We start from the raw sequence: 24,192 nt of genomic DNA, 5'->3' as shown, positions 1-24,192 counted from the left end.
GCACAAAAGGGAGGGCTGGATTCCCAGGCTACATTCAGAAGCGGGCACTTGTGATGCACCGTTGCACAGCTTTCCACGATGCCCTCCCTCCCCAGACAGCCGTGTAGCCCAGACACCTAGCTCTGACTTGCTGGCTTCCATATTCCTGATTGTAGCACCCAGCCCGTACTTGGTTTTTTTTTTTTTTTTTTGAGACTTGAGTCTTACTCTGTCACCCATGCTGGAGTGCAGTGGCACAATCTCAGCTCACTGCAACCTCTGCCTCCTGGGTTCCAGCGATTCTCCTGCCTCAGCCTTCCGAGTAGCTGGGATTACAGGCACCTGCCACCATGCCCAGCTAATTTTTGTATTTTTAGTAGAGATGGGGTTTCACCATGTTGACCAGGCTGGTCTTGAACTCCTGACTTTAAATGATCCTCCCGCCTCAGCCTCCCAAAGTACTGGGATTACTTTGGGAGGTGAGCCACCATGCCCGGCCCCACATTAGGTTCTTTACTGGTTCCTACTTCTTTGAAATATTTTGCTGTGGGTTACTCTTACCTGCCCAGTGAAGCCAGAAGCCCCTCTAAAGCAGGTATTTTCTATAGCCTCACACAGCATGAAGCCCAGTCAAGCACATGGTGAGTGATCAATAACATGTGTTAATTGACTGATATTCCATGAGTCAACCAAAGGGGACAAATGAGTTTCCATCTCACATCCTAATTGCCCTCTCTTTGGAAAGGGAACCAAACAGCCATTAGCTTCTGCAGTGGGCAAGGGAGGAAATGATAGCAGAGGAGAAACGGCTCAGGTATAAATAGGAAAAGGAAACGCTTGGACTTTCTCGGTGCAATAAAAGTTCTGTATAATAATATTATAAGAAACTGTGCAATTAAGCCTGGAAATTGCAAGCTTCCAGTTTGTTCTTTCCCAGCCAAATGCCAGGCGGTTCTCGTGGTGGATGGCATTTGCTTAGAAGAAAAGTACAAGTTCTGAGGCAAATCTGAGGTTTGGCTTCCTTTGAAAAACACAGGAAGGGCCGGGATCTTTGAGGCCATCTGGCTGGACCTCGTCTCCAAATTGAGGTAGACAGCAGCAGGGAGGCAGGAGTGTTTGTCGAGCGCTGAGGCATAACCAGGACATCTTACACCTGTGATGAGTCCTCGGCATGTGACTCTGTCCTCTTTCCTCCCACAGCTGCCACCCTCCACGGCAGCCCCTCCCCGGCCAGATCCCACACGGAGGTCTGGGGTAGAGAAGGGCAGGGGTGTGGCCGTGAATAATACAGAGCGGCTTCATGGGTCAGGAGATACAATCTCCTGACTGGTTCCCGCCGCCCTTCCCTCCCTGCTCCAGGACTGCTTCTTGCTGACACCTTCCTCAAATACAGCGCCAAGCAGATTCTTCTCCCATCCAGAACCTTCCCTGATTTCCTTCGCGGAAGGATTCCAATGCTTATGAGGCCCCTGCCTCACCGTCCCACCCACGCCCAAGACTCCCACATGGTGGGCTGCAGTGTTCCCTGCTCTGCTTCCTAGACTAGCCTGTCTCTAAACTCGCTGAACTTATGTCTTTGAACCCAGCACCGCAAACTCCCTGGCATTCCTGTCTGCATGTGCCATCCTCACTCAGCCTCTGCGCCTTCCTTAGCACATGCTAATCCCTTTGCCAAAATGTTGTCCTTCCCCTGCCCCACATCCCTGGTTGCTTGGGGGCCTCACCTCCTTGGAGGAGTCCCCTTCCTGGGCCCAGCAGAGTCGCCGTCCTCTGACCCCAGGTACCCCATCTGCCTCCATGAACCAGCACTTAGCACTCATTTTAGGTCTTGTCTTTACTGTCTCTCTCACTCTTCTGTGGCTTCTTAAGACCAGGAGCTCCATCTCTTTCATCCGTGTTTCTCCAGCACTTAGCTAAATGGGTAAATACTGCAGCAGCTGAGAGAGGCAGTTGCAGACTGCTTAGGAAACCCGGAACCTGACTGCTTAGATTCAAGCCTCGGCTCTACCTCAGTTTCTCTACTTGAAAAACGGGGTGATAATGATGACAGTAGCCACCTCATGGGGTTTTTGAGAGGATGAAATGAGAAATATAAATGCAAATGTAAATATAAACATAAATGTAAAATATTTAGGACAGCGACTGGTACCTAATGGGCACCCAGAGTACATCTCAGTGACCAGTTTGATTCAGTCAAAGGTGAAGGAATCTCAGAATTGGTTCTTCCATCACCTGTTTACTGTGTCTCTGTCCAGCATACCTGAAGTCACCATTATGGGAGAATGAGTTGTGTTCCTGTCCATTCCCCAACCCGTGCCTGCAGGGCCTGTGGGGTGTCTGTAATGAATCTGTGCACATTCTGCAGAAGCGGCCGCTCCCAACTCCATGCCCATTCTTGGCCACTGTAGGGGCAATGGGAAGACAGACATGGAAGCTGCCTCCTCACTTTTCCTCTGGGGCGGGCGGAAGGGACGCGTCAAGCACTTTTACCAACCTGTTGAGTCGTCATCATTCTACTCACTGTGGTCAAATAATAACCCCACCTTGACCTTGTAGAACACTCGTCATCTGAAAGTCCGACGTGTGTTCACATGTATTTTCCTGTGTAACTTGGCAGGGTCCCAGAGAGAACTAAAGTGAAGGGGGTGGGAGGAGAAAGAGGGCAAAGTCAAGGTCACAGGAAACCCAAAGTGAGATGCAGCAGCCCCAAGACATCTGAAGTCGAGCTGTGCATGACCTCAGAATCCAAGGATCTATCCTGGAACCAAAATATTGAAATGGATTCGTGTGTGGGCAGCAAGGGACATTCACAACCACCTAGTCTTATATAAAAGAAGAAACTGAAGCTCAAAGGGACCCAGCTGCTTCAAGGTCACATCATTAAGCAGTTGCAGAGCAGAGCTAGGATTTTAACTATAATTCCTCCCCCAGAGGGTTTTGGCCTGCTCTCTGCTGACCGCACACCTGGGTACTTCCCAGCCTTTGCTCCTCATGCTCCCAGCCTTTCTCTACTCCAACTATGGCCCTCTCACCTGGCATCCGCTTTCCTTTCTGCCTGGTGTAAAGTCCCCAGGGCCAGCAGCAATGGACTCAGCTTCCAGAGCCCTGCCCACAGCACTGGGAGCCCTTGGCACATGGGTAGAAGAGGCATGCAGACAGCGCACTCAGAGGCTAGCCAGCTGTGCAGCACCTTAATGCCTTCTAGAACAGACGCCAAAATATCCCCAGGAAGGGTCAAAATATGGTACCACTTAGCCCAGTTATCCACACACAACCTCTTCAATAACTAGCAAAATCTAAACCATTTCCACTCTACTAGAGGAGATGGCCCCTTTGGGCAGAAATGCTACAAAGAATAGTGCTCTCATGGGTTGATGCTTGTCCCACCCTTCCACCACAGCCCCACCCTCCAGGGAGCCATCCAACACCAGCAGGGGACATCTCCTGTGAAGGCAGCCTGAGGCCATTGGGAGTATGAAACTCAGTAACGCGTGGCCTAGTTCTGTTTATGGGAGACGAGTGATTTATTTTATTATCTAAATTTTCAGTGGTTTAATAAGGTTTAATAAGCCTCCCAAGAAGTTTTCTGGCTCAGGAAATCACCTGTAATAAACACAAGTAGTAAATCCTTTATTTTGAACATGAAAGAGGTGTGCAGCTTTTCTTAAAAGAAAACAAGTCTCCCCCCACTCCCCGCTAGTAAATAAAGGATGAAAAAATAATTAAAGAACAACAGCTTGAAGGGGCACCATTTGATTTGCCTGCCGCAGACTTCCATGGCCAACCCGGCCAGGGTGCCAGCCATCTGCAGTGGCATCCCTCTCCATATTGGTGTGTCCCGCCAGCTCTTGACCCTGCAGTTGCCCCCTAGCAAACTGAAACGAGCCCTCACTTTGTGACTGAGGCCAGGCAGCCCCACAGGGAACCCCCTTTTTCTGTCTTTCTTGCAAGTCCCCTGCATGGTGCATTAGCAAAAGCAACGGCCTCAGGGAAGATGCGAGCGCCCCCACTCTCATCCCATCACTTTGCTTTGTGACCTTAGCCTCACTTCACTTTAGTTTCCTCATCTGTCAAATAGGCATAATTCTGCCTGGCCTGCCACCAAGGAGGTGAAAGTGCTTTGAAAGGTAAAAGGCTCCAAGCCACCCCTTGGATGAGGGGATGAGGGCAGTGGTCCTGGCACATCCACTTCAGATTTCCCCAGAGGCCTCAGGCAGCCTCTACATAGAAGAAGGAGGTCCTCTAGGTGTGACTGAGCAGCTCTGACACTCATATACCCCCAGCCTCAATCCCACACCCACTTCCATCCCCAAAGCCCAGGTGTGAGGCTTCCCCTCATTCTTCCTCACCCATCTGTCCATCCCTTGGGCTACCCTCTTAGGTACCCTTCAAGTCCAGCCTAGAGAAGCCCACCCTGGCTTTTGCCCTACTCTAAACCTCTATGGGGATCTTAGACCTTGTTCTGATAAAATCAAACCAATGCTGGGGTAGAGGAGATGGAGGAAGGGTTGAAGAGGTGGCGATGATGTTGGGGCTGGAGGTCAACAGGGGATACAGCCTCATACAGGGGGCAGAGCCTAGGTGACCAGCCAGGAGGTTTGGGACCTCTGTCACTTACCCAGTTCTATGACCTTGGGCAAATCAATTCACCAGCAGGAGCTTAGGTTTCTCATCAGCAAAATGGGCAAAATAATTCCTTATGTACACAGGGATCCTAGGAAAACATACGAAGAAAAATGTCTGTGAGCAAGCTTTCCTGAAAGTAAAGCTCAACAGGCATGTGACACTGTTAACCCAGGGGGTTTCAGCAGAGAACTATGAAGCAGAGACTTGAGTGACTGGTTGCAGAAAAAAAACTCAGACCCTTAGATGTAGGGGCAGAGAAAATCTGTCTATGACTGGGATGAGAACCCAGGGGTGCCTGCTTCCTGGGTCTGGCCTCTTCTGGGCCCTCACTTGTCTTGTCAAGGGGGCTGGACATTGCAGGAAAAGAGGAGGGGGTGCACAATTGTGTGAGGTGGGAAGGGCCTGCATTCCAGCTGTAAGGGAACACCTGGATGGCCATTGCCCTTAGCAGAGGAAGAAAGCTCAGAGCAAATCACACAGAAATCCTGAGGGGCTGAGTGGGCCAGGCTCAGCTGGGGACTGCAGGCTCCAGGCATGTCCTGGCAGGGTGGCAGAGCAGGTGGGGCCGGCTTTACCCAGTGTGGGTGCTCTGCCTGGGGTGCTCGTGGCGGGCAGGGCACAGGCTAAAAGTTGAAGTAGCCCTGCCCAGCCTCCCAGCCCACATGTCTGGTTCCAGCCTCTGGGGCAGCCAAGGCCCGGGGGCATTCCAGGGCCAAGGGGTGTGATCACCTTCCTTGGGGAAACTGCCAAGGGCTGGGGGGGTGTGCCCAGCAGAGATCTAGGGCTGGCCAGCTGCTTGGGCCAGGTCTCCCACCCTTTATCCTGCCCTAACCCACCACCCCTTTGTGGATTTCAGTGCCTACAGACCATGAGTAAAGACCTGCTCAAAGAACGCAGGTAGCCGCTGCCCAACATCATTCCCAGATGTGGAGAGGAAATCCACATCCCTTCTCACCCCGTGCAGCACACCTCCCACCCCCACCTCAGCCACTAATTCCACCAGGTGGCTGTGAAGCTCCAGGCCTGGGCATGGGAGGAGGTGGAGGCTGGAGACTGGGTGGGGACAGCTTCCGGGATAGTGGGAGTTGGCTGGCTGGGGCTAGCTTGCCCTGGGGATTTGGCAGATGGAACCACCATCCTGAGCCCAGATTTGCTGAGCTGAGCAGGATTCAGGGAGGCGCCGGACTTGTGGATCATAGCAATAGAATTGCACCAACAGTTCTATTCTTGAAGGGCAGGAAAGCAATGCGACTCAAGCAGAAATCCAGTTCCCACCCTGCTGTTTTCTAGCTGCGTGACTTGGAGTAGGTCACTTAGCCTCTCTGATTTCCATAACAGGGATCATAATACCAGCAGAAGAATGAAATGAATTAATATAACCACCTTATGAATGATAGGGCTCTTTTCAAATGTCAGGTGTCCCCACGGCAGAGGGCTGGGGCCATCCCACTGCCTTTTGTGATTTCAAAGCTATCCCCTTTGTTTATTTGAATCAATCTCATTCATTCAGGGTCTACCATGTTCCTTCTTGCTGGCATCCTGGGAGTAATACAGAAATACAAGAAATAGACCCTGCCTTGAAGCAGGTAATCTCACTGGGGGAATGGGACTTCCAAATAACCCAAGTGTGCCCGGAACCTCAGGCTGACTCATTCCACTCACATACCACTCAGCAAGATCCACGCAATTACTTCCCCATTTCCCAGATAAGGAAACTGAGGCAGCAGAAGTATATAGTTTGCCTACACCAGCACTTCATGTTCCTAGTAAAACTAAGACTAGAACATGAGTCCTTTACTAGCCAGACAGCCTTGCACCTAGTTGGGGGCACTGTGGTCTGACAGAGGGGACACAGGCTTGGATATTAACCTATTTATGTAGGAGGTTGAGAATCTTTTTGTGAAAAATCAGACCTTGATGATGACCTTGAGCAGTAGGTTATAAATAACTCCCACAAGCTTAGCATTCCAATAATGGAACACTAGGCATAAATGGGTTAAAACATCCTAGTTCTAATTCTAGCTCTGACACTGATTTGCCATGTGGCCTGGGGCATGGGCTTCGTTCTATGCCTAATTTTCTCATCTGTAAAATGGACATAGAATTCGTACCGGCCTTGCTGAGTTCTTTGGGTTAGAAGTACCTGAGACAAGGAGGTATGAAAAAACCTTGGAAGATGGTGATGCCCTGAACACATGCCAGGGGAGAGCCCTGGGAGCCTGTAAGGACCCTTCTCAGAGAATGTCTTCAATAGCGTAGATCTCTGCAAAACTGTGCAGAAGGCAAATTGGTTTCTGATATGGCCCCATCCCTGCGAAAACACCCATAATGTGTCTGCATCCTTCCTGGACTTCACAATTGCTAGCATTTTTTGAGCACTGACTACGTATCAGGAGGCAGTTTGTGTGCGTTACCTCATTTGATCCTCATGGCAACGCATCCTCATTGTACAGATGAGGAGACCGAGCGCAAGGAGGGTAATTACCAAGTCCCACAGGTCATGGGTGGTGAAGCGAAGATGTCAGCCCAGGCTATCTGAGAGCGGGGACCTCACCCTCAACCTCCTCAGTCAACTCCAGGCACAGTGTCGGCGCTAGCTGAGAACAATTTGTTTGATCCCACTTGGGGAATCCAGGTTAAGCCTATTTTCAGAAGGGATTTAAAGCTTTCCAGATCCATTCCGGATTCAAATGATGTAGAGCATGTTCTTCCTGCCCCTCTGCCCAACGGAATTCTTTCTACTCTTCACAGCTCAGACAAGGCCCCTGTTCCTAGAAGCCTTCCCTGACCCCCAGCCCACAGGGATCCGGTACCTTTCTGCCCGTACCACTCATTTGCACTCCGTGCTGAGCCCCTCCTTCCTCCTTAGTCACCTGGCAAGCTTGGGTCTCAGCCCCCTCTGCTCATCTCTCCAGCCTGGCTCTGATTAAACCCCTAGACTAAGAGTCAGCCTCCGAGGGGAAGGCTGCCCTTGAATTGGACTTTGCAGGGGGCAGCATGGTGAAGGGGAAAAAATATGAGCTTTGGCATCAAACGCAGCTGGGTTCAAATCCTGGCTCAGACACTGGCTGGCTGGGTGGCAATGGGCAAGCTACCTGCCCTCTCCATACCTGTTTTTTTATCTGTAAATTGGAGGTGCTGATAAAAATCTATATCTTTCAGAGTTGTGTTGCTTGAGAAAGGATTAGAAGTGTGATGACTGACATGTGACAAGTGGCAATCAATAAATGGTAGCTATTATTGCAAAAGCTCACTAGCTTGCTGGCCCCTTGGTAGGGAGAGAGGGGAGCACAGTCTCTCTCTGAGAGGACAGATGCTCTCATTTTACAGTTGAACAAACTGAGGCCCAGAGAGGGAAGTGCCACTTTTTCAGACAGGGTTGCTTGGACCTACCTGGGTTCTAGAACCTTCCACTGAAGGCAGAGGCCCAGGGGATGTTCTCTGGAATAGTGGCCACACCTAAGAAGGTTTCAACCCCCCTGCATTCTTCTTTAACCTCTTTCTTCCATTTCTGAGCTCCTCATCTCCTCTTCCCATCTTTCTCCTTTATTTTCATCTCTGTATTTTTTTTCTAGCTCCTTCCTACCAAAGGTTCATACTTCACATCAAGCCTCTTCTAGCTGTTGAGTGTTTTGTTTTGTTTCTCGTGTGTGTCTGTGTGTGTGTGTGTTGAATTTTTTTCCCTGTACATGTTATTCTTGGAGACAGAACTGCCTTAGCTTAGATGACAGGAGGCAAAGGGATGGAAGGCATGGGGGCTGGGGCATGACATCCCCTTTGGGACACTGCTGTCTACTGGCCCACCAGGGCATGGGAATCTTAGGGTCACCAGGGAAGCTCCCAGCATGCAGGGTGGGGACACTTCTTCCCAAAAAGACAATGAAACAGCAAGTAGCAGCCCTCACCTCCTGACTGCAACTCACCCCTCCCAATCCCTGCCACTGAGGTTAGTCTCCTGCCTGGAAAAACAGCCTTGAGCTACCATGGTTACATCTGTTTCTCCAGGAATGGAACAAAGGCCACAAACCAAGGCACAGTGAGAAGTCACTGCTGGGAAAACCAGCCTTCAAGTCCAGAGTCACAGGGTGGGTTCCCTCCCTATCGTCAGATCCACTTTGCACTTCTGGCTCCTCATGGTCATGATGTGTGTTATCAGATTTCTCGTAACCATCCTATCACATGATGAGACATAGAAGTCCAGAGAAGTGGAAGGGCCTCCCAAAGTCACACAGCTGTGGTTTCCTGATTCTGAATCGCAAGTAGACATTGCTCCCAAAGCACAGAAGATCCCCACTTAGTGTAGGACAACCACATGCCATTTCTCAGAGTGCTCGGACGGTTATCACAGTGGGACGCTGATCACCAACGCGTGGACTAATGAGTTCCAGCTCTTCTATTTTAAAAGGCAGAGTAAAGCTTAAGGAATGGTGGGAATTTTCCCTGAAAAGCATTTTAAAACATTTTCATCTCTAAAGGAATAAGCCCTTAGCAAGCAGGAAAACTTGGCTCTCCATAGAGAACTAATATCCTGGGGTTTTACTGACTTTGGCTTTTTACTTAACAGTGGAAGGGTCGTTTCATTTACACACAGTCTTTTCAGATGAGAAGGCCCCTTTGAGGGTCAGGACCCTGCTACCTACAGGGTGGCTTTGTGAGAATTAGAAAAAGGTGTCTCTTCCTCAATACATTTACTTCCATCTATCAAAACATTGTTATAACACACGGATTTTGTTAAGGTGAGACATTTAACTGCCATCTGCCAGAAAATTATGATAAATATCACAAATCGATAATATCTGTGAAATAATGTCCCTGGATTATTATCTATTACTGCATAACAACACAAAAATGTAGTGGCTTAAAATGAGAATAAACATTTATTGCCTCATAGTTTCTGTGGATCAAGAATTTGGGAGATGCTCAACTGAGCAGTCCTGGTTCATTGTCTTTCATGAGGTTGCAATCAAGATGTCAGCCAGGGCTGCTGTCATCAGAAGGCCGGCCTGACTGGGACTGGAGGATCCACTCTCAAGGTGGCTCACCCATTCAGCTAGCGAATTGGCATTGGCTGTTGGCAGAAGGCCTCAATCCTCTGCCATGGGGACCTCTCCCTAGGGCTGCTTGAGCATCCTTACAACATGGCAGCTAAGGACAGCCCTTGCCATAGACCTTCCACCAACTTTGTGTCAGGACTGTGCTAAGCATTTAATGATATGATCTGCCCTCAAGTGGCTTACAATCTAGCAGAGACACCAATCATTACAGTTCAAGGCAGAGTCAAATAAATGACAAGAATCAGGAGACTGAAGGCTTTAGAGATGGAGCCTCTGAATTGAGGGATGGGGAAAGGGTTGTCTAAGTGAGACCTTGAAGTGTGGATGGGATGTGGACCCCCGGAAGTGCGAGATCAGTTGTATTCTCCAGCCAAGAGTTCAGCATGAACAAAGGCATGGCAGCTGAGAACAGGGTGTATGTTTGGGGATTGGAGAGTAGGGGCTCCAAAGGTACATTTGGGGCACATTGGAGGGGAGCGTTGTGGCCACTCAGTCCATCCAGGTGACCACCCACTCGGCTGTGCTCAGAAAGTGGGATGGGAAAGGCTGATTGAGCCACAGCTCTATTTTCTCGTCTCCCCTTCTCTTCTTACCCCTGGCAGAGCTTTGCCAAAACCACCACCAAAACTTACACAGAGTAGGGGAGGCTGTCTGGGGAGCCAGCAAGGGAGAGTACCCATCCCCAACACTATGAGAAAGGCAGTAGCCTGGGGCTAGGGTGGTCTCCACATTCCAGCCCCTGAGGCTGGCCAAGCCTTCCTGGAGGGCTCCAGTCTGCCCTGCTGGCCCTTGCCTGCTTGGCTGTCCCTGGAGGGCAGGGCCACCCAAATCCTTCCCTCCCTCCACCACAAAGGCATCCCTAAGCACCTCTGAACCTGCAGTCTGGGCCACTCATTAGGCGTTAGCAGAGACTACTGTCCTTTCTTGGTTACTTTTGTGATCAGAGGCAGGAGCTGCAATTGGTTGTGGTTGGGAGCATGGCCTGGGGAGCCAGACACAGGCTCAGGTCTCTGTGCCCGCACTCATCCTCTGTGCATCAGCTCTTAGTGGCTTCATTTCCCTCATCTGTAAAATGGGAATGATGGTAACAATAGGAGCTAAATGCGTTATTGTGAGGACTGAGTAAGCCTAAGGGCAGATGGCAGTCCTGACTCCTCTTTGGGAAACCCATTGTTTAGGGAGGATATTTAACCTGAAAAGAGAAGGTGTCTGCTTGGCCTGCCCTATCCTCCCAGTTCGTTTCATGGGTCCTGAGTATCTGAAGCAAAGAGCTTGGGGCCAAGGAGGTGGGACAGGTATCTGATGGGTCCCCCTTGCCCACTGCACAGATGCTCACACCACACCTGACTCTGAGCATCCAAAACTAAATGTGGCTCAGACTTGAGGCCTCCTATCTGATCCAGGCTCTGGGGGCTGCTTGCTGGCCCCCAGCCCAGCTGCCCAAAGGCAGCCTTCTTGGGGCATGGCAGCCCCAAAGGAGCCCGCTGGCCTGCAGCCACGCAGGCTGCTCTGGTTTCCTAAGCCCTCTGCGTTCCCTTGGGTGCCCACCACTGCAGTAGGGAACCAGGGGAAGGAGGAAGTCACTAGGAGCTTCTTTCCTCATCCAGCGTGGGAGGATGTGGAGATGTAGGAGGTGGCCTCAGAGCTGTCTCTGCAGCACAGCCCATTGAAGCCTCAGCCTGGGGATACCCTCCCTAGTCAGAGAGAAGGAGGGGTGTCCATCAACTAATACTACACAGGCCCTCGAGGGATCTGGGTGGATATGGTCCATCTGAGTCCCCAGAGAAATGCAGAAGTGGAGTTTGTCAATAGACAAGAAACGTGTTCAACGGGGCCACTCAGAACAGAACCTGGCCCCTCAGACCAAGGGCACCTTGGTGGGGCTGCCCACTTTGTGCCACTGTTCCCACAGCCTGGTACACTGTTCTCCACATCCTCCCATGCTGGATCCTTCTCTTCTTCTAGTTCTCTGCTCAAATGATGCTTCCTCTCCCCTGTTCACCCTGGGTAAAGCGCCCCCCTCCTCTCCTCCCTTACAGCTCTGTGCTGGATGAGAGATGGAGAGAAGCGAGGAGATTGATTAGTGGCTTTAGGTTGTTTCCTGTCATTTGCTTTTCTTAAACTTTTTCTTTTGAGATACTTATCATTTCAGCTACAGTTGTAAGAGATGATACAGAGACGATACAGAGACATCTCACGTACCCTTTACGCAGTTTTCTCCAATGGTAACATCTTGCAAAACCATAGTACAGTATCAACCAGGATTTGAACACTGATATAATCAATACACAGAACATTTCCATCACCACAGGTATCCCTCCTGTTGCCCTTTTATAGCCACACCCACTTCCCTCCCACCACCACCACCTCCTTAGTCCCTGGCAACCCTCATCTCTTCTCCATTTCTGTAACTTTATCAACTCAAGAATGTTATATAAATGGAATCATGCAATATCTAACCCATTGGGATTGGCTTTTTTCACTCAGCGTAGCTCCCTGGAGATTCATCAAGGCTGTTGCACATATTGAGAATTCACTCCTTTTTATTGCTGAATAGTATTCCCTGGCATGGACGTACCACAATGTTTAGCCATACACCTTTGAAGGATGTCTAGGTTATTTCCAGTTACTCACTATCATGCATAAAGTGGCCATGAACATTTGTGTATGCGTTTTTCGTGGCCATAAGGTTTCATTTCTCTGGGGTAGATGCTCAAGAATTCAATTGCTGGGTCATATGGCAGTTGCATATTTAGTTTTTTAAGATCTGCCAAATCATTTTCTAGAATAGCTGTACCATTCTACATTCCCACCAGCAATATATGAGTGATCCTTTTCTCCACACCCTCGCTAGCATTTGGTGTTTTTTTTTTTATTTTAGCCACTATCCTATGTATGTAGTGATGTCTTATGATAGTTTGAATTTGAGTTTCCCTAATGGCTCACGATATTGAACATCTTTTCAGATTAGATGGCTTATCTGCCATCTGTATACTATGTTTGGTGAATCTTGCTGTACATTTTTGTTGCAGTTGTTATGTCCCTCTAAACTCTCTTAGAGCAGAGGCCTTCTCAATTTGTTCCCTGTGCATCCCCAGAGTACAGTACAGAGCCTGGCACAGGGAGACTACCCAATAATATTTAGAGAATGAATGCATGGACTGCCAGGGTCTCTGGCCCTTTTAAAGATGAGAAGGTGGGAAAGCAGTGAGGCCTTAGCTCTGGGAAGCCTCCTGAACACCTGGCCAGTGGGATTGCTTAGGGAACGCCTGGGCTGTCCCATGGTGGAGGAGAAGGTGAGGGCAGGGGAGGGGCACCCAGCATCCTCCACACCTGCCGCCTCCCCAGTGCCTCCAGGCCCCATTCACACTTTATGAGCGGGCACTTCTCACTCCTCCCCTCCCCCTGCCTCTGCCTTCCCAGGGCAGAAACATCCAGAAGTTAAATGTGTAAGGATCTCCAGAACTCTTCCCACTGGGGCGTGGGGCTTTAGGATTTGTTTTCCTTTTTGTTTTCTCCCCACTATATTTGTACCAAGATAAGGGCCAGGGCTTTGCTAGGATTTATCTAGATGGGCCATGTTGAAGCTTTGCTGTAAGTAGAAGAGCCCCATGAAGCTTGTCCAACCCACCCTATTTTATTGTTGTTGTTCTGTTTTGTTGTTTTGTTTTAGGCTTTTAGCAGCCTGAATCCATGGTTTTTAGTTTCTGTCTCTAGTGATAAGTGGAAAAGAGGGATGAGGAAGGGGCTTTACTGGCCCAACCAGAAACAGAAACTAACAACCCATGACTGTATTCTCTCCTTGGACGCCCCTACCTGCCCTGGCAGATGCCACATTTTGTCCCGGTTGACTATGTTCACCTGGGCTGTGAGCTGTGCTTCCTGAAAGGAAGGGATGCCAGTTGTCCCCTGTCGTGCCCTGCTTTCTTCTGGTGGCTGCCACTGGCCATACTTATGTATAACATATATAATGATAAGGTGTCTCAGAAGACACTTCTAACCACAGGGGTTGACTTTTCATGAGGCTAACAGAATTTAGACATGAAAAATTAACTAACAATGTACTTGAATTTATATTTATATTGCATTATATTTATATTGAATATTGCATTTATATTTGTATTGAATTTAAATATTTATAGGTGAAATCGCTCTCAGATATACACATATAGGAAGTTAGTGGTTTTTTTTTTAAAAAGGATCAAGATTTACAAATGGAAGGAAACTTCAACTACAATGAACGAGTAAGGTTAGGAAGCAAAACATACCAGAAGGCCCCCATTTACTTGCTGAAAATGGGCCACGAAATTTGTTTTAAGCTTCCTAGTAGCTAGTGCAAAGTGTAAGTCTGTTACAGAATCAGAGGATTTGTGAGACAAATCAGAGCATCTTCTCAGCAGAACCACTGAGAGGTCCTTGCCCCACAGAGGTGAGTCCTGTTCCTGTAGCCAAGGCAACAGCTGGGTTCATGTGGCTTTTCATCCTGCAGTTGTATTCTGCAACCGCATGTTGGCAAAGTGGAAATCAGTAACACCAAGCCTGAGAGAAGGCTTGCAGCCTTTGGTGAGTAGCTGACACCAGCTGCCCAGTGAGAAGCCTATCTCTAAGAGTCTTAGGGGTCCAGAGAAAAGCCCCAGCTTGTAAGCCAGGCTGTGAATTGCAGTTGAGATTTGGCAAGGCTAAGAGGTAGGAGGACTGCCCTTGCAGTGGACAGGGAGCCCTTATGCCAAGGAGGTGGCTCAGAGTCCTAGAGCTGAGACCCCTCCTGGGGCCATGCTCGCTAACCCAGTCTTCTTCTCTGTGTGTCTCTGCAGGGCTCTGGCTGAGAACATGGCCAATGACATTGACGAGCTCATTGGCATTCCCTTCCCCAACCACAGCAGTGAGGTCCTGTGCAGCCTCAATGAGCAGCGGCACGATGGCCTGCTGTGCGATGTGCTCCTGGTGGTGCAGGAGCAGGAGTATCGGACCCACCGGTCCGTCCTGGCTGCCTGCAGCAAGTACTTCAAGAAGCTTTTCACAGCCGGCACCCTAGCCAGCCAGCCCTACGTCTATGAGATCGACTTTGTCCAGCCTGAGGCTCTGGCTGCTATCCTGGAGTTCGCCTACACCTCCACGCTCACCATCACCGCCGGCAACGTCAAGCACATCCTCAACGCAGCCAGGATGCTGGAGATCCAGTGCATCGTGAACGTGTGCCTGGAGATCATGGAGCCTGGGGGGGACGGGGGGGAGGAGGACGACAAGGAGGACGATGACGACGACGAAGATGATGATGATGAGGAGGACGAAGAGGAGGAGGAGGAAGAGGAGGAGGATGACGATGATGACACGGAGGACTTTGCTGACCAAGAAAACTTGCCTGACCCCCAGGACATCAGCTGCCACCAAAGCCCTTCCAAGACGGACCATCTCACAGAGAAGGCCTACTCAGACACCCCCAGGGACTTCCCTGACTCCTTCCAGGCTGGCAGTCCTGGCCATCTGGGGATGATCCGGGACTTCTCCATCGAATCTCTGCTGAGGGAGAACCTGTACCCCAAGGCCAACATCCCTGACAGGAGACCCTCCTTGTCTCCATTCGCCCCAGACTTCTTCCCACACCTCTGGCCAGGGGACTTTGGTGCCTTTGCCCAGCTGCCTGAGCAGCCCATGGACAGTGGGCCACTGGATCTGGTCATCAAGAATCGGAAGATCAAGGAGGAGGAGAAGGAGGAGCTGCCCCCACCCCCACCGCCACCTTTCCCTAATGACTTCTTCAAGGACATGTTCCCTGACCTGCCCGGGGGGCCTCTGGGACCCATCAAGGCGGAGAACGACTACGGTGCCTATCTCAACTTCCTGAGTGCCACCCACCTGGGAGGCCTCTTCCCACCCTGGCCCCTGGTGGAAGAGCGCAAGCTGAAGCCCAAGGCCTCTCAGCAGTGCCCCATCTGCCACAAAGTCATCATGGGGGCCGGGAAGCTGCCGCGGCACATGAGGACCCATACTGGGGAGAAGCCATACATGTGCACCATCTGCGAGGTCCGCTTCACCAGGTGCGCATGGCAGCCCTCGGGTGCAGGGGATGGGGCCAGAGGCCATGGGGGACAGCAGAGTTGGGCAGGGAGGCTGGGGATGGAGACAGAGACCCAGATAGATCCCAGACACATTCAGGCTCGTGGCTAGCAGTGGTGCTAGGCATCACCTGGTGCTGTGACTTTCAAACCCTTTTTAGGGGCTGCAGTATTTTCTCAGATACAATATTAGGTGGAAGCCCATGACATGAAGCAGGTAAGAGCAGGGCTGTTCTGGCTGGGAAGGAAGTGAGGCGCCTCTAGCACCTTGGTTGCTTGGCTTCCTCTTCTCCTTCCAGCTGTAAATTCGTGGAACCCAGTTTGAACGGATGGCACTCCCCGGATGGAGTGCCGCCCCTTCGTTTGATTTGGAGAAGCAGCCACTGACCTTTATTAAGTATGTTCTGCATGCCAGGGGCCGTCGTAGGCACCTTAAATACACGGTTACCACAGCCAGGCCCTGGGAAGATGGGGAGACGTGGTTGACTTTGTTTATGACACATCTCCCAGTGGCTAGCTGACCAAGCATGTGTGCAGCTGGAAGACGGCAGAGCTGAGACTGGAATCTCAGCCTCTGTGTGACAGCAAAGTCGATGACCAGTAGACTGCAGAGATGCCTGTAGGCCCTTTCCATCATTTTGGGGTCAGACCTAAAGGCTGGGCCTCTTTTTTATGTTCTCCTCTTTGCCTTTCCATTTGAGGAAGGGGGACAACTTTATGCTGTTATAAAATTTGAAATTTGAAGTCAATACATTATAAACCTTTCATCTTTCATAGACTCTGTCCCATTCAGCAAACGTATGTTATATGCCTACTCTGCACAGGAACTTTTACAGTCAAAACTGATTGGCGGGTTGGTGTGGAGTCAGATCTGCCCACTGCCAGCTTTGGATAGGCCTCACTTTTGGAAAAATATGGCCCGTTGGTGCTATCTGTGGTTCCTGGTGTGAGGCTGATCATCTCAGCCATGTCCACAGGTGGGGAGGGCTCTGGTGGGTGGCCTGGCATCAGGGTTTGGTCATTTCAGTGTATCCTGTGTGTACAGAGCCTGGCAATGCCTGCCCTGTGACCATGACTTACTAGACTAGGTCCCTTCCCCACACTGCCACTGTCCCTCTCAAAGAACTCACCTCGAGAGACCCACACTTATTCCATTGGCGCTGCTGCTGCCCTACTTCCTCTTGGAGATGTATCTTTGGGAATTGCTGGCAGCTCATTCTTTTCATTTTCCTCAGTGGACACAGTGCAAGGTTGTGAATGAAACTGGATATCAAATCAGGGACTACGCTTTTCCAGGAAAAAAAAAAAGATGAGTCCTCTAAAGTCATGAGACCTGTTCTTCTGAGTTGCTTGGAAACTCTACTGGAAGTTGCCAGAGAAGAGTTTCAGAAATCCGTTCAGGTGACACTGGTGTGGCTGAAATAGCTCTGCAGGCTCCTCAGGGGACTGCTTTGAAGGACAGCACTGATTATTTCCAAGGTGGCCTTGGGGTCCTGCTCACAGCTGCTTTTGTGAGGGGAACCCCAGACAGCATCTGTCCCAGATGCTTCCAGTGACAGTGGAGGGAGAATCTGCAGGAGCAGAGGGGCAGGGCCTCACAGACCCAGGATGTGTCCCCTTGCCCTTAGCAGTGAGCCAAGCCAGCCACCCAGCAATGCTGACGGCAGGGCGCCCTGCTCCTCTTACTCCCCAGAGCAGACGGACCCAAGGTTCCCGAGATTCACCTCCCCTTGGATGTCCCTCAGTGACAGCCCTGCTACCCCAATGCCACCGTGGGTGATGCTGCCCCCTGCCTCCTCCTGAATTCACCTTAGCCCCACAGAACCAGGCAGAACACCTGAACAGGGCTTGGCAAAAGCACAGGAATACCGAGGGAGATAAGCCAGAGCACCATGTGAAAGCCAGATTCAAGTACAGCTCACCCATCTTCACGGGGGGCCTGGCTTCAGCCCGAGAGTCCCAGCCCCTGCATATGAATTTAAGGATGCCAGGAAGCTCTTCACAGGCCAGATCAGGAAAGCCAGCCATGTTACCAGCCTGGAGCTCCCTCTCCTGCCAACACAGGCTCTACCTCCCTAACTGTCCATGCCTGTCCCTTTGGCAGATGGCTAACAGGAGCACCTCTGCCTTCTGGGGAGACCGAGGCTGGTGACTCCAATTCCAAAAGGATCTGTGTCTCAGGATATTGCACGGTGGCCCTACTGGCACCCTGAGCCCCCATCATCTCCCTTCTTCCCCACTCCCTTTCCTCTGGGCCTTCCCCACCCACAGCCTTCTGTGAGGTCCACGCCAGGTCTGGACAGTCTGTGCACCCCGTTTTAAGGGAAGGTTTTAACCTTGCGTAGTCACTGCAGACAGACTTCTCGCCCTCTGGACCCTGGGACATTCTCTGGGAGTGGGCGTCCTGGTTTGGGCAGCAGTGCTATGTTGTATAGGAGGGTGACATTCCAGGTTCCTCCCTCCCAGCACACTCCTGATGGTCACTTGGGGTGGCCTCTCTGTCTGCGGTCCCCACTCCCAGCCAGATAGGCAGTGGGGCAGTTCTGGTCATCCAGCCATCTGGGCTTGGGTTACTCCTGCTCCAGAATGTCGGCCATCTGGCCCCAGGCCTGTCTCCAGCTGAAGCCGCTGCATTCCAGCCCCCTCAGCACCCCCACCACTTGTTCCCACGGGGCTCTGACCCTCCTGAAAAAGATCAGACAAGCTCTTGGGTCCCTCTCTTCCCAGGAGGAGAGAAACCCCGAGCTGGGGGAAGGCGGGGTGGAGGAGATGGCTCCAGCCTGCCTCACTTCAGAGGCTTTATTGCTCACTGTGGGCTGTGGCTGTCCTTGTGGGACACTCCCCACTCTCCTCCCCCTCACATTCTTCAGAATCACTGGGCCTTTGCTTCTCACCCCGTCTCTGGAACTGCCCGGCAAGGATTCTTTTCCGTGCTTGAAGAGCCCCAAGCATGGTCTGTCCAGGTTGAGGTTTTCCTGTAATTCTCCCTGCGGCCAAGGCTCCCTGCAGCTTTTCCACGGGGACCTTATTTTTGGCTGAATTCCCCGACACGATTCCTAACACCTGCCCCTTCCACCTGGCAGCTCTTCAGCAGCCACTTAGAGTGGCGATGGCTGCCTCACTGACATAGAATTCCCAGACTCCCTTCCGAGGCCATGCCACTTCCTGAGACTGGGCCCTGTCGTGTCCCTCTTGTCCCCGCAGCAAGGACCCAGACATGCTGCCCTCAGGTCCTCCTCTCAGACATGATTTCCCCTTCTGGAACCCGAGTCTTTCCTTCATCACAGCTGAGCTTCTGCCCTGGCAAAGTCCCATTTCCTCCCTCCTTGATGTTGGGAAGAGCTCAGGGTCCTGTGACACCCTCCCTGCCCTACCCATGGGGTGCTGGAAAGGCCTGCCCTTCCCCTGCATGGTAGCCCTTCAGCCCAGGCTCTGAGTCACAGCCTACCAGATGCCAGCTCCCAGAATGTCCACACCCCACGGGGACATACTAATGACCTCAGCAGCCACAACCAAGGGGGAGGACAAGGGGGAATCCTTCCAGCAGAGCCCCTCCACCCCTAAGGCCCTGCCTGCTGCTGTCATTCTGTGGGTCTAGAGAGGAGGGACAGAAGCTGCCCCACAGTGGTATTGTCTGTTCTTTGGTGTCAGGAACCTCACCTCTGAGGCAGCTCTACATTTCAGCCAGTCCCACCAGGTGTCCCACCACCGATCTGTTCCAAATATGAAATCTCCCTTGGCAGAGCCTCAAAGGTATCAACCAAACTGTTTCTTCGGCCCCATGCTGTCCCTTCCTAGCTCTGGTCACCCCATAGCCACTTGGGCTCCCTCTGCCTGTGCACTCCCTTGGTTGAGTTCAAAGACACCGTTTTCCTCCTGGGAAAGGCTCGTGCCTGTGCTGGCCAGGGAGGCAGCTCCTGTCCCTTTCAGGTCTGACTTGGGACACAGAAACAGCTCCAGGTCCTAGGGCAGAGGCAGTCTGGACCAAGATTACCTCAGATCCTCTTCATCAGGAGTCCTTTCCCTTCTCTTCCCAGAAAGTCTGGAAGCCAGGAGCCAAAGGTTAGGATGGCAGGGTTCGGCCAGAGGTGACACCTAGGACGGGCCTAGAAGAACAGGGAGCATGTGATCTCAGGAAGATAAAGCATTTGTCTTCATGCATAGGGACACTGCTGTGCTTGGTGGGTATTTTCCCTGCCCACGGACATCCCAGGTGGCCCCCCGCACACCTTTTTGCCCCATCTGCAGCCATCACTGCCAACTGGGCCTGGCCCTGGGCCCTGTGAAAGCCTCTGCATCTTCCACCTCTTAATTCCCACCACATGGGTCCTTGATTGCACCCCATAGAGACTTGCCCCCTGCCTCCCCCAGCCCTTCTGTTAGGAGCTCCTAGAGAGCATGGCTAGCTGGTCTCTCTCCTGGAGCCCCTGCAGCCTGTCACAGCCTGGCTCCCAGAGATGCCCCAGCCATGCCTGATGGGGACAGTAGTGAAGGCAAGAAACTGCAAAATGAGAATAGACTGGCCCAGAGACAGCAGAGGTCCCATGGAGCACACTGTCCTGGGTGGGGATGGACGACCTCCGCACCGCAGTCACTCTCTGACAAGGCATGCTTTCCAGTTCCGCTGAACCCCGAAGGCTGTGCCTTTTAGTCTCCACCTGCCTCCTCCAGTGCCAGCCAAATGCTGACCACCTCTGTGCCCCCACAGCTGCCTGCTCTCCAGACAAGCCAGCAGCCTGGCTTTTGTCTTCCCTCTATTTTCTTTGTAGTCCTCCCACTCCTGGCAGCTCTGGGAACCCTATTAAGATAATGTAATGGCATTAGCAGTGGTAGCAGGAAGAGTGTGTCTCAAACCATCGGGTTACAAGAAGTCCGGGTAGAGGCTGCTGGGAAAGCATTATCCTGATTGGGAGACTTTCTGGAGGCCACAGACCTCAGGCCAAGGCCCTGCAGCCCTTTTCTTTGATTCTGGGAATGAGCTCATGAGGACTCACACAACTTTCCCGATGATGAGCTCTCCAGGCTGGAAGGGGGCATGTAGACCGAGGCTTGGGTGCATATGTCCTTGGCTGTCCCTGATGCAGAGAGATAGAACGAGATGGCAGACAAGGGGACCAGGGCCAGAGAGGAGCATGTCGGATTTGTAGTCAGAGAGTTCTGAAATTGGCCCCACTAGTCAGTCACCTAGCGGTCACCTAGTCACTGAGAGGATGCTCAGTGAGCCTCCTCTCTATCTACGTTCAGTGTTGTGTGTTGTACAGAGTACGAAAGAGCATCCCACAGCTTCTCATCAAAGCAGGTACCAGAACCCTCCATACCACGTGCAGGGAGGAGTGCTGGGAGGAGGAGGGCTGGAAGGAGGAGGGCTGGGAGGAGGAGGTCTGGGAGGAAGGGGCACCCTGGCTCTGGGCTTGGCCTTCTGGGAGGGCCCTAAGGATGGAGTATCGGTGTCCAAGCACAAGACATGCATACACGGGGAAGGAGCCAGGGTTTACCGGGCATCCACCCTGTAATGTGGTGGGCTGTGCACTGGGGGACCAGCAGTCCAGTTCAATACCTGCAGGTGTTCAGAGACGCAGAGTTGCCCAGAGTGTGGGGCAGCGTACCATGGGGGGCAGGCAGGAAGCTGGCAGAGGAGATGGCAGTGAGCTTGTAAAGAGCCCAGAAAGCCATGCTAAGGGGTAAGTGAGCACACAGGCCATTGGACAAGGGGGCCTTGGGAAATTTTAAGTGGAACTGCCAGACCTCCATTCCTACAGAGAAGTAACTAACAGCTCAGCTCCTGAGATTCCAGCTAGAACATATTCAAGCTAAACTCACGCTGCTTCCACAGGCAGATTGAATATGTGCAGGAGCAAGGAAGCCAGCCAGCCAAACAGACTCCAGAAGGAGATTTGGCAGAGGCCCATTACCCAGATGCATACACTCATGGAGCACTAGAGGCCCCAAGGATGCAGCCCAACCCACATTTTAGAGATCAGGAAACTAAGGCCCAGACGAGGCAAGGGAACTGATCCAGTTCTTGGAGCGTGTCCGGCACCACCTCCAGCTCCAATGCACGTCACAGTATCCACAGGAAAGGTCAGTGTAAAGAAGGAGGCTGTGTGGCCCTAGAACACCATTCCCTCTTTGGTCCCTTCTTTCCTTATCTTGGAAGTAATTAGATCAGTGTTTTCAAGGTCCTGAGAAGTGTACTGCTAACAGTGTAGCTTACTGGGCCCACTGACTCAGACCATGAATCAGAATGTGGTAAAGTATGCCTGGTAAACTAGATGATCCTCTGAAGTTTTTTCCAGAACTGGCTTATGAGCTTTGCCTACTCTTCCCACCCCTTGCTCCCATTCCCACAAATGTCTCCATTAGGGAAAGCTCCTGCCCAGGGCTGAGTTCCTCCCATTGGCATACCCCAGTCTTCTGGCCTCAGAGGCAGAAAACTGGCTACTGGTGCCCTCTCTTGATTGTTCTGGTCTGCCCTTTCTGCAGCAGTCCTCGTAGGCCTCAGGTTGGGAGTCCCTGGTGTGAAAATCCATCCTTTCTCATCCCCAGAATAGCTTACAAACAAACCACAGCCACGTAGCCCCCCAGGTTCCTTTGCCCCTCACCAGCTGTATACCTTTGGGAAGCTCTTAACTTCTTTGAGCCTCCTTTCTTTCTGTGTCCAAGTGAGGGAGTTACACCAAGTGTGTTGAATCTAGCTCACACAAACCCAGATTCTCTCCATCTGCCCTGGACAATGGGAAGTGATGTCTGGTCCTAGGTTTAGCTCTGCACAGAGAGGTTAAATAACTTGCCTAAAGCCACCCAGCAAGTTGGTCATGGGTCTGAAGCTGCAACAGGGACTCCCAGACTCCTGGAGGGGCCCTACCTCTATACCATATGCCTCTGAATAATGAATTCCCAGGGTCAATGAAGTCATGTATTTACCTGCGCATAGCAGATGTTCAATAAAAGGATATCATAGGCACCTTCTCAGCACTTCTTACATCCTTGGACCAATTGCCACAAAAATGGGACTTCTTTTAGATACACTAGTGAGAAGTTTGGGAGACATTTGAAGATTTACCACTTATATTCTCCATTGTTTGAGAGTGACCCTAAGGGTCGGTACTACTAATTATGTGTAATAGTGACTTAAAAAAAACCTACCTGGCCAGGCGCGGTGGCTCACACCTGTAATCCCAGCACTTTGGGAGGCTGAGGCAGGCAGATCACGAGGTCAGGAGATCAAGACCATCCTGGCTAACATGGTGAAACCCTGTTTCTATTAAAAATACAAAAAACAATTAGCCAGGCATGGTGGCGGGCACCTGTAGTCCCAGCTACTTGGGAGGCTGAGGCAGGAGAATGGCGTGAACCCGGGATGCGGAGCTTGCAGTGAGCCAAGATCGCGCCACTGCACTCCAGCCTGGGTGACAGAGCGAGACTCCATCTCAAAAAAAAAAAAAAAAAAAAAAAAAAAAAACCTACCTCGTCCAGGCACAGTGGCTCATGCCTGTAATCCCAGCACTTTGGGAGGCCGAGTTGGGCAGATCACAAGGTCAGGAGTTCGAGACCAGCCTGACCAACATGGTGAAGCCCCGTTTCTACTTAAAAAAATACAAAAATTAGCTGGGCGTGGTGGTGCATGCCTGTAATCCCAGCTACTCGAGAGGCTGAAGCAGGAGAATCACTTGAACCTGGGAAGCGGAGGTTGCAGTGAGCTGAGATCATGCCACTGCACTCTAGCCTGGGTGACAGTGACACTCTGTCTCAAAAAAAATAAAAATAAAAATAAAAAAACCTACCTCATAGGTTGTGGTGAAGAGTAATGAGATGATGCATTTAAAGCCCTGCTTAGCTGATTCTGAGCTGAGCCCTCTGCCAGGCCTGGTGAAGGAGCCCAACCGACCACCTAGCATCAGTGTTTCCATCAGAGCCTGGGTGAATTTGTGGAGGCCCAAGACATATCCCTCAGGACTGGGAAGTTGCATCACTCCAGGGGTACAGGCACCCGACACTTCCATTTTCACAGTCACAGTGTTGTGGTGAGAAAAAAGGCCTTGACTCCCGGACCTGCCATGACCCTCTGGGTGAGCTTGGCAAGTTCCCCAGCTGGGCCTGTTTGCCCACCTACATAGTGGAGGCTTTGCCTGGACCGGTGGTTCTCAGTGTGGGGTCCACGGACCACCACCACCACCAGCATGTGGCAACCAGTTAGAAATGCAAATCCTTTGTCCCTCTCCCCTATCCCAGACCTATTGATCGGAATATCTGGGAGTAGGGCCCAGCACGGTTTTGTTGAGTCCTGATTATGGTTCGAATGCATCCTTAAGTTTGAGACCCACTGGCCTAAATGGTCTCTGAGGTCCCTTCCTCCTCAAAAGTCCAATCATCTAGGTGAAATCTGGGTTACAGAGACCACAGCATGCTGGTAGGGGGTGGGATATCACAGCAGAGTACTATGTAGCCTAGGGGTGGCTGGTGGGTTTGAGAAGAGG

The 24,192-nt window shown here is 51.4% G+C and overlaps 1 protein-coding gene across 15 annotated transcripts in view; it reads left to right on the top strand.

Moving 5' to 3' along the window:
* Positions 1-24,192, top strand: part of ZBTB7C (zinc finger and BTB domain containing 7C) — a 385,273-nt gene that overhangs the window by 356,941 nt on the left and 4,140 nt on the right. For all 15 annotated transcript variants that reach the window (XM_054461071.2, XM_054461072.2, XM_054461069.2 and 12 more), the window contains one exon: positions 14,474-15,697. In XM_054461071.2, the coding sequence (XP_054317046.1) occupies positions 14,474-15,697 (1,224 nt within the window). The remainder of the gene's footprint in view (positions 1-14,473; positions 15,698-24,192) is intronic.

This window comes from Pongo pygmaeus, chromosome 17 (genome assembly GCF_028885625.2).
Source record: "Pongo pygmaeus isolate AG05252 chromosome 17, NHGRI_mPonPyg2-v2.0_pri, whole genome shotgun sequence".
Taxonomy (NCBI): Eukaryota; Metazoa; Chordata; class Mammalia; order Primates; family Hominidae; genus Pongo; species Pongo pygmaeus.
This window is presented reverse-complemented; position numbering and strand designations above follow the sequence as displayed.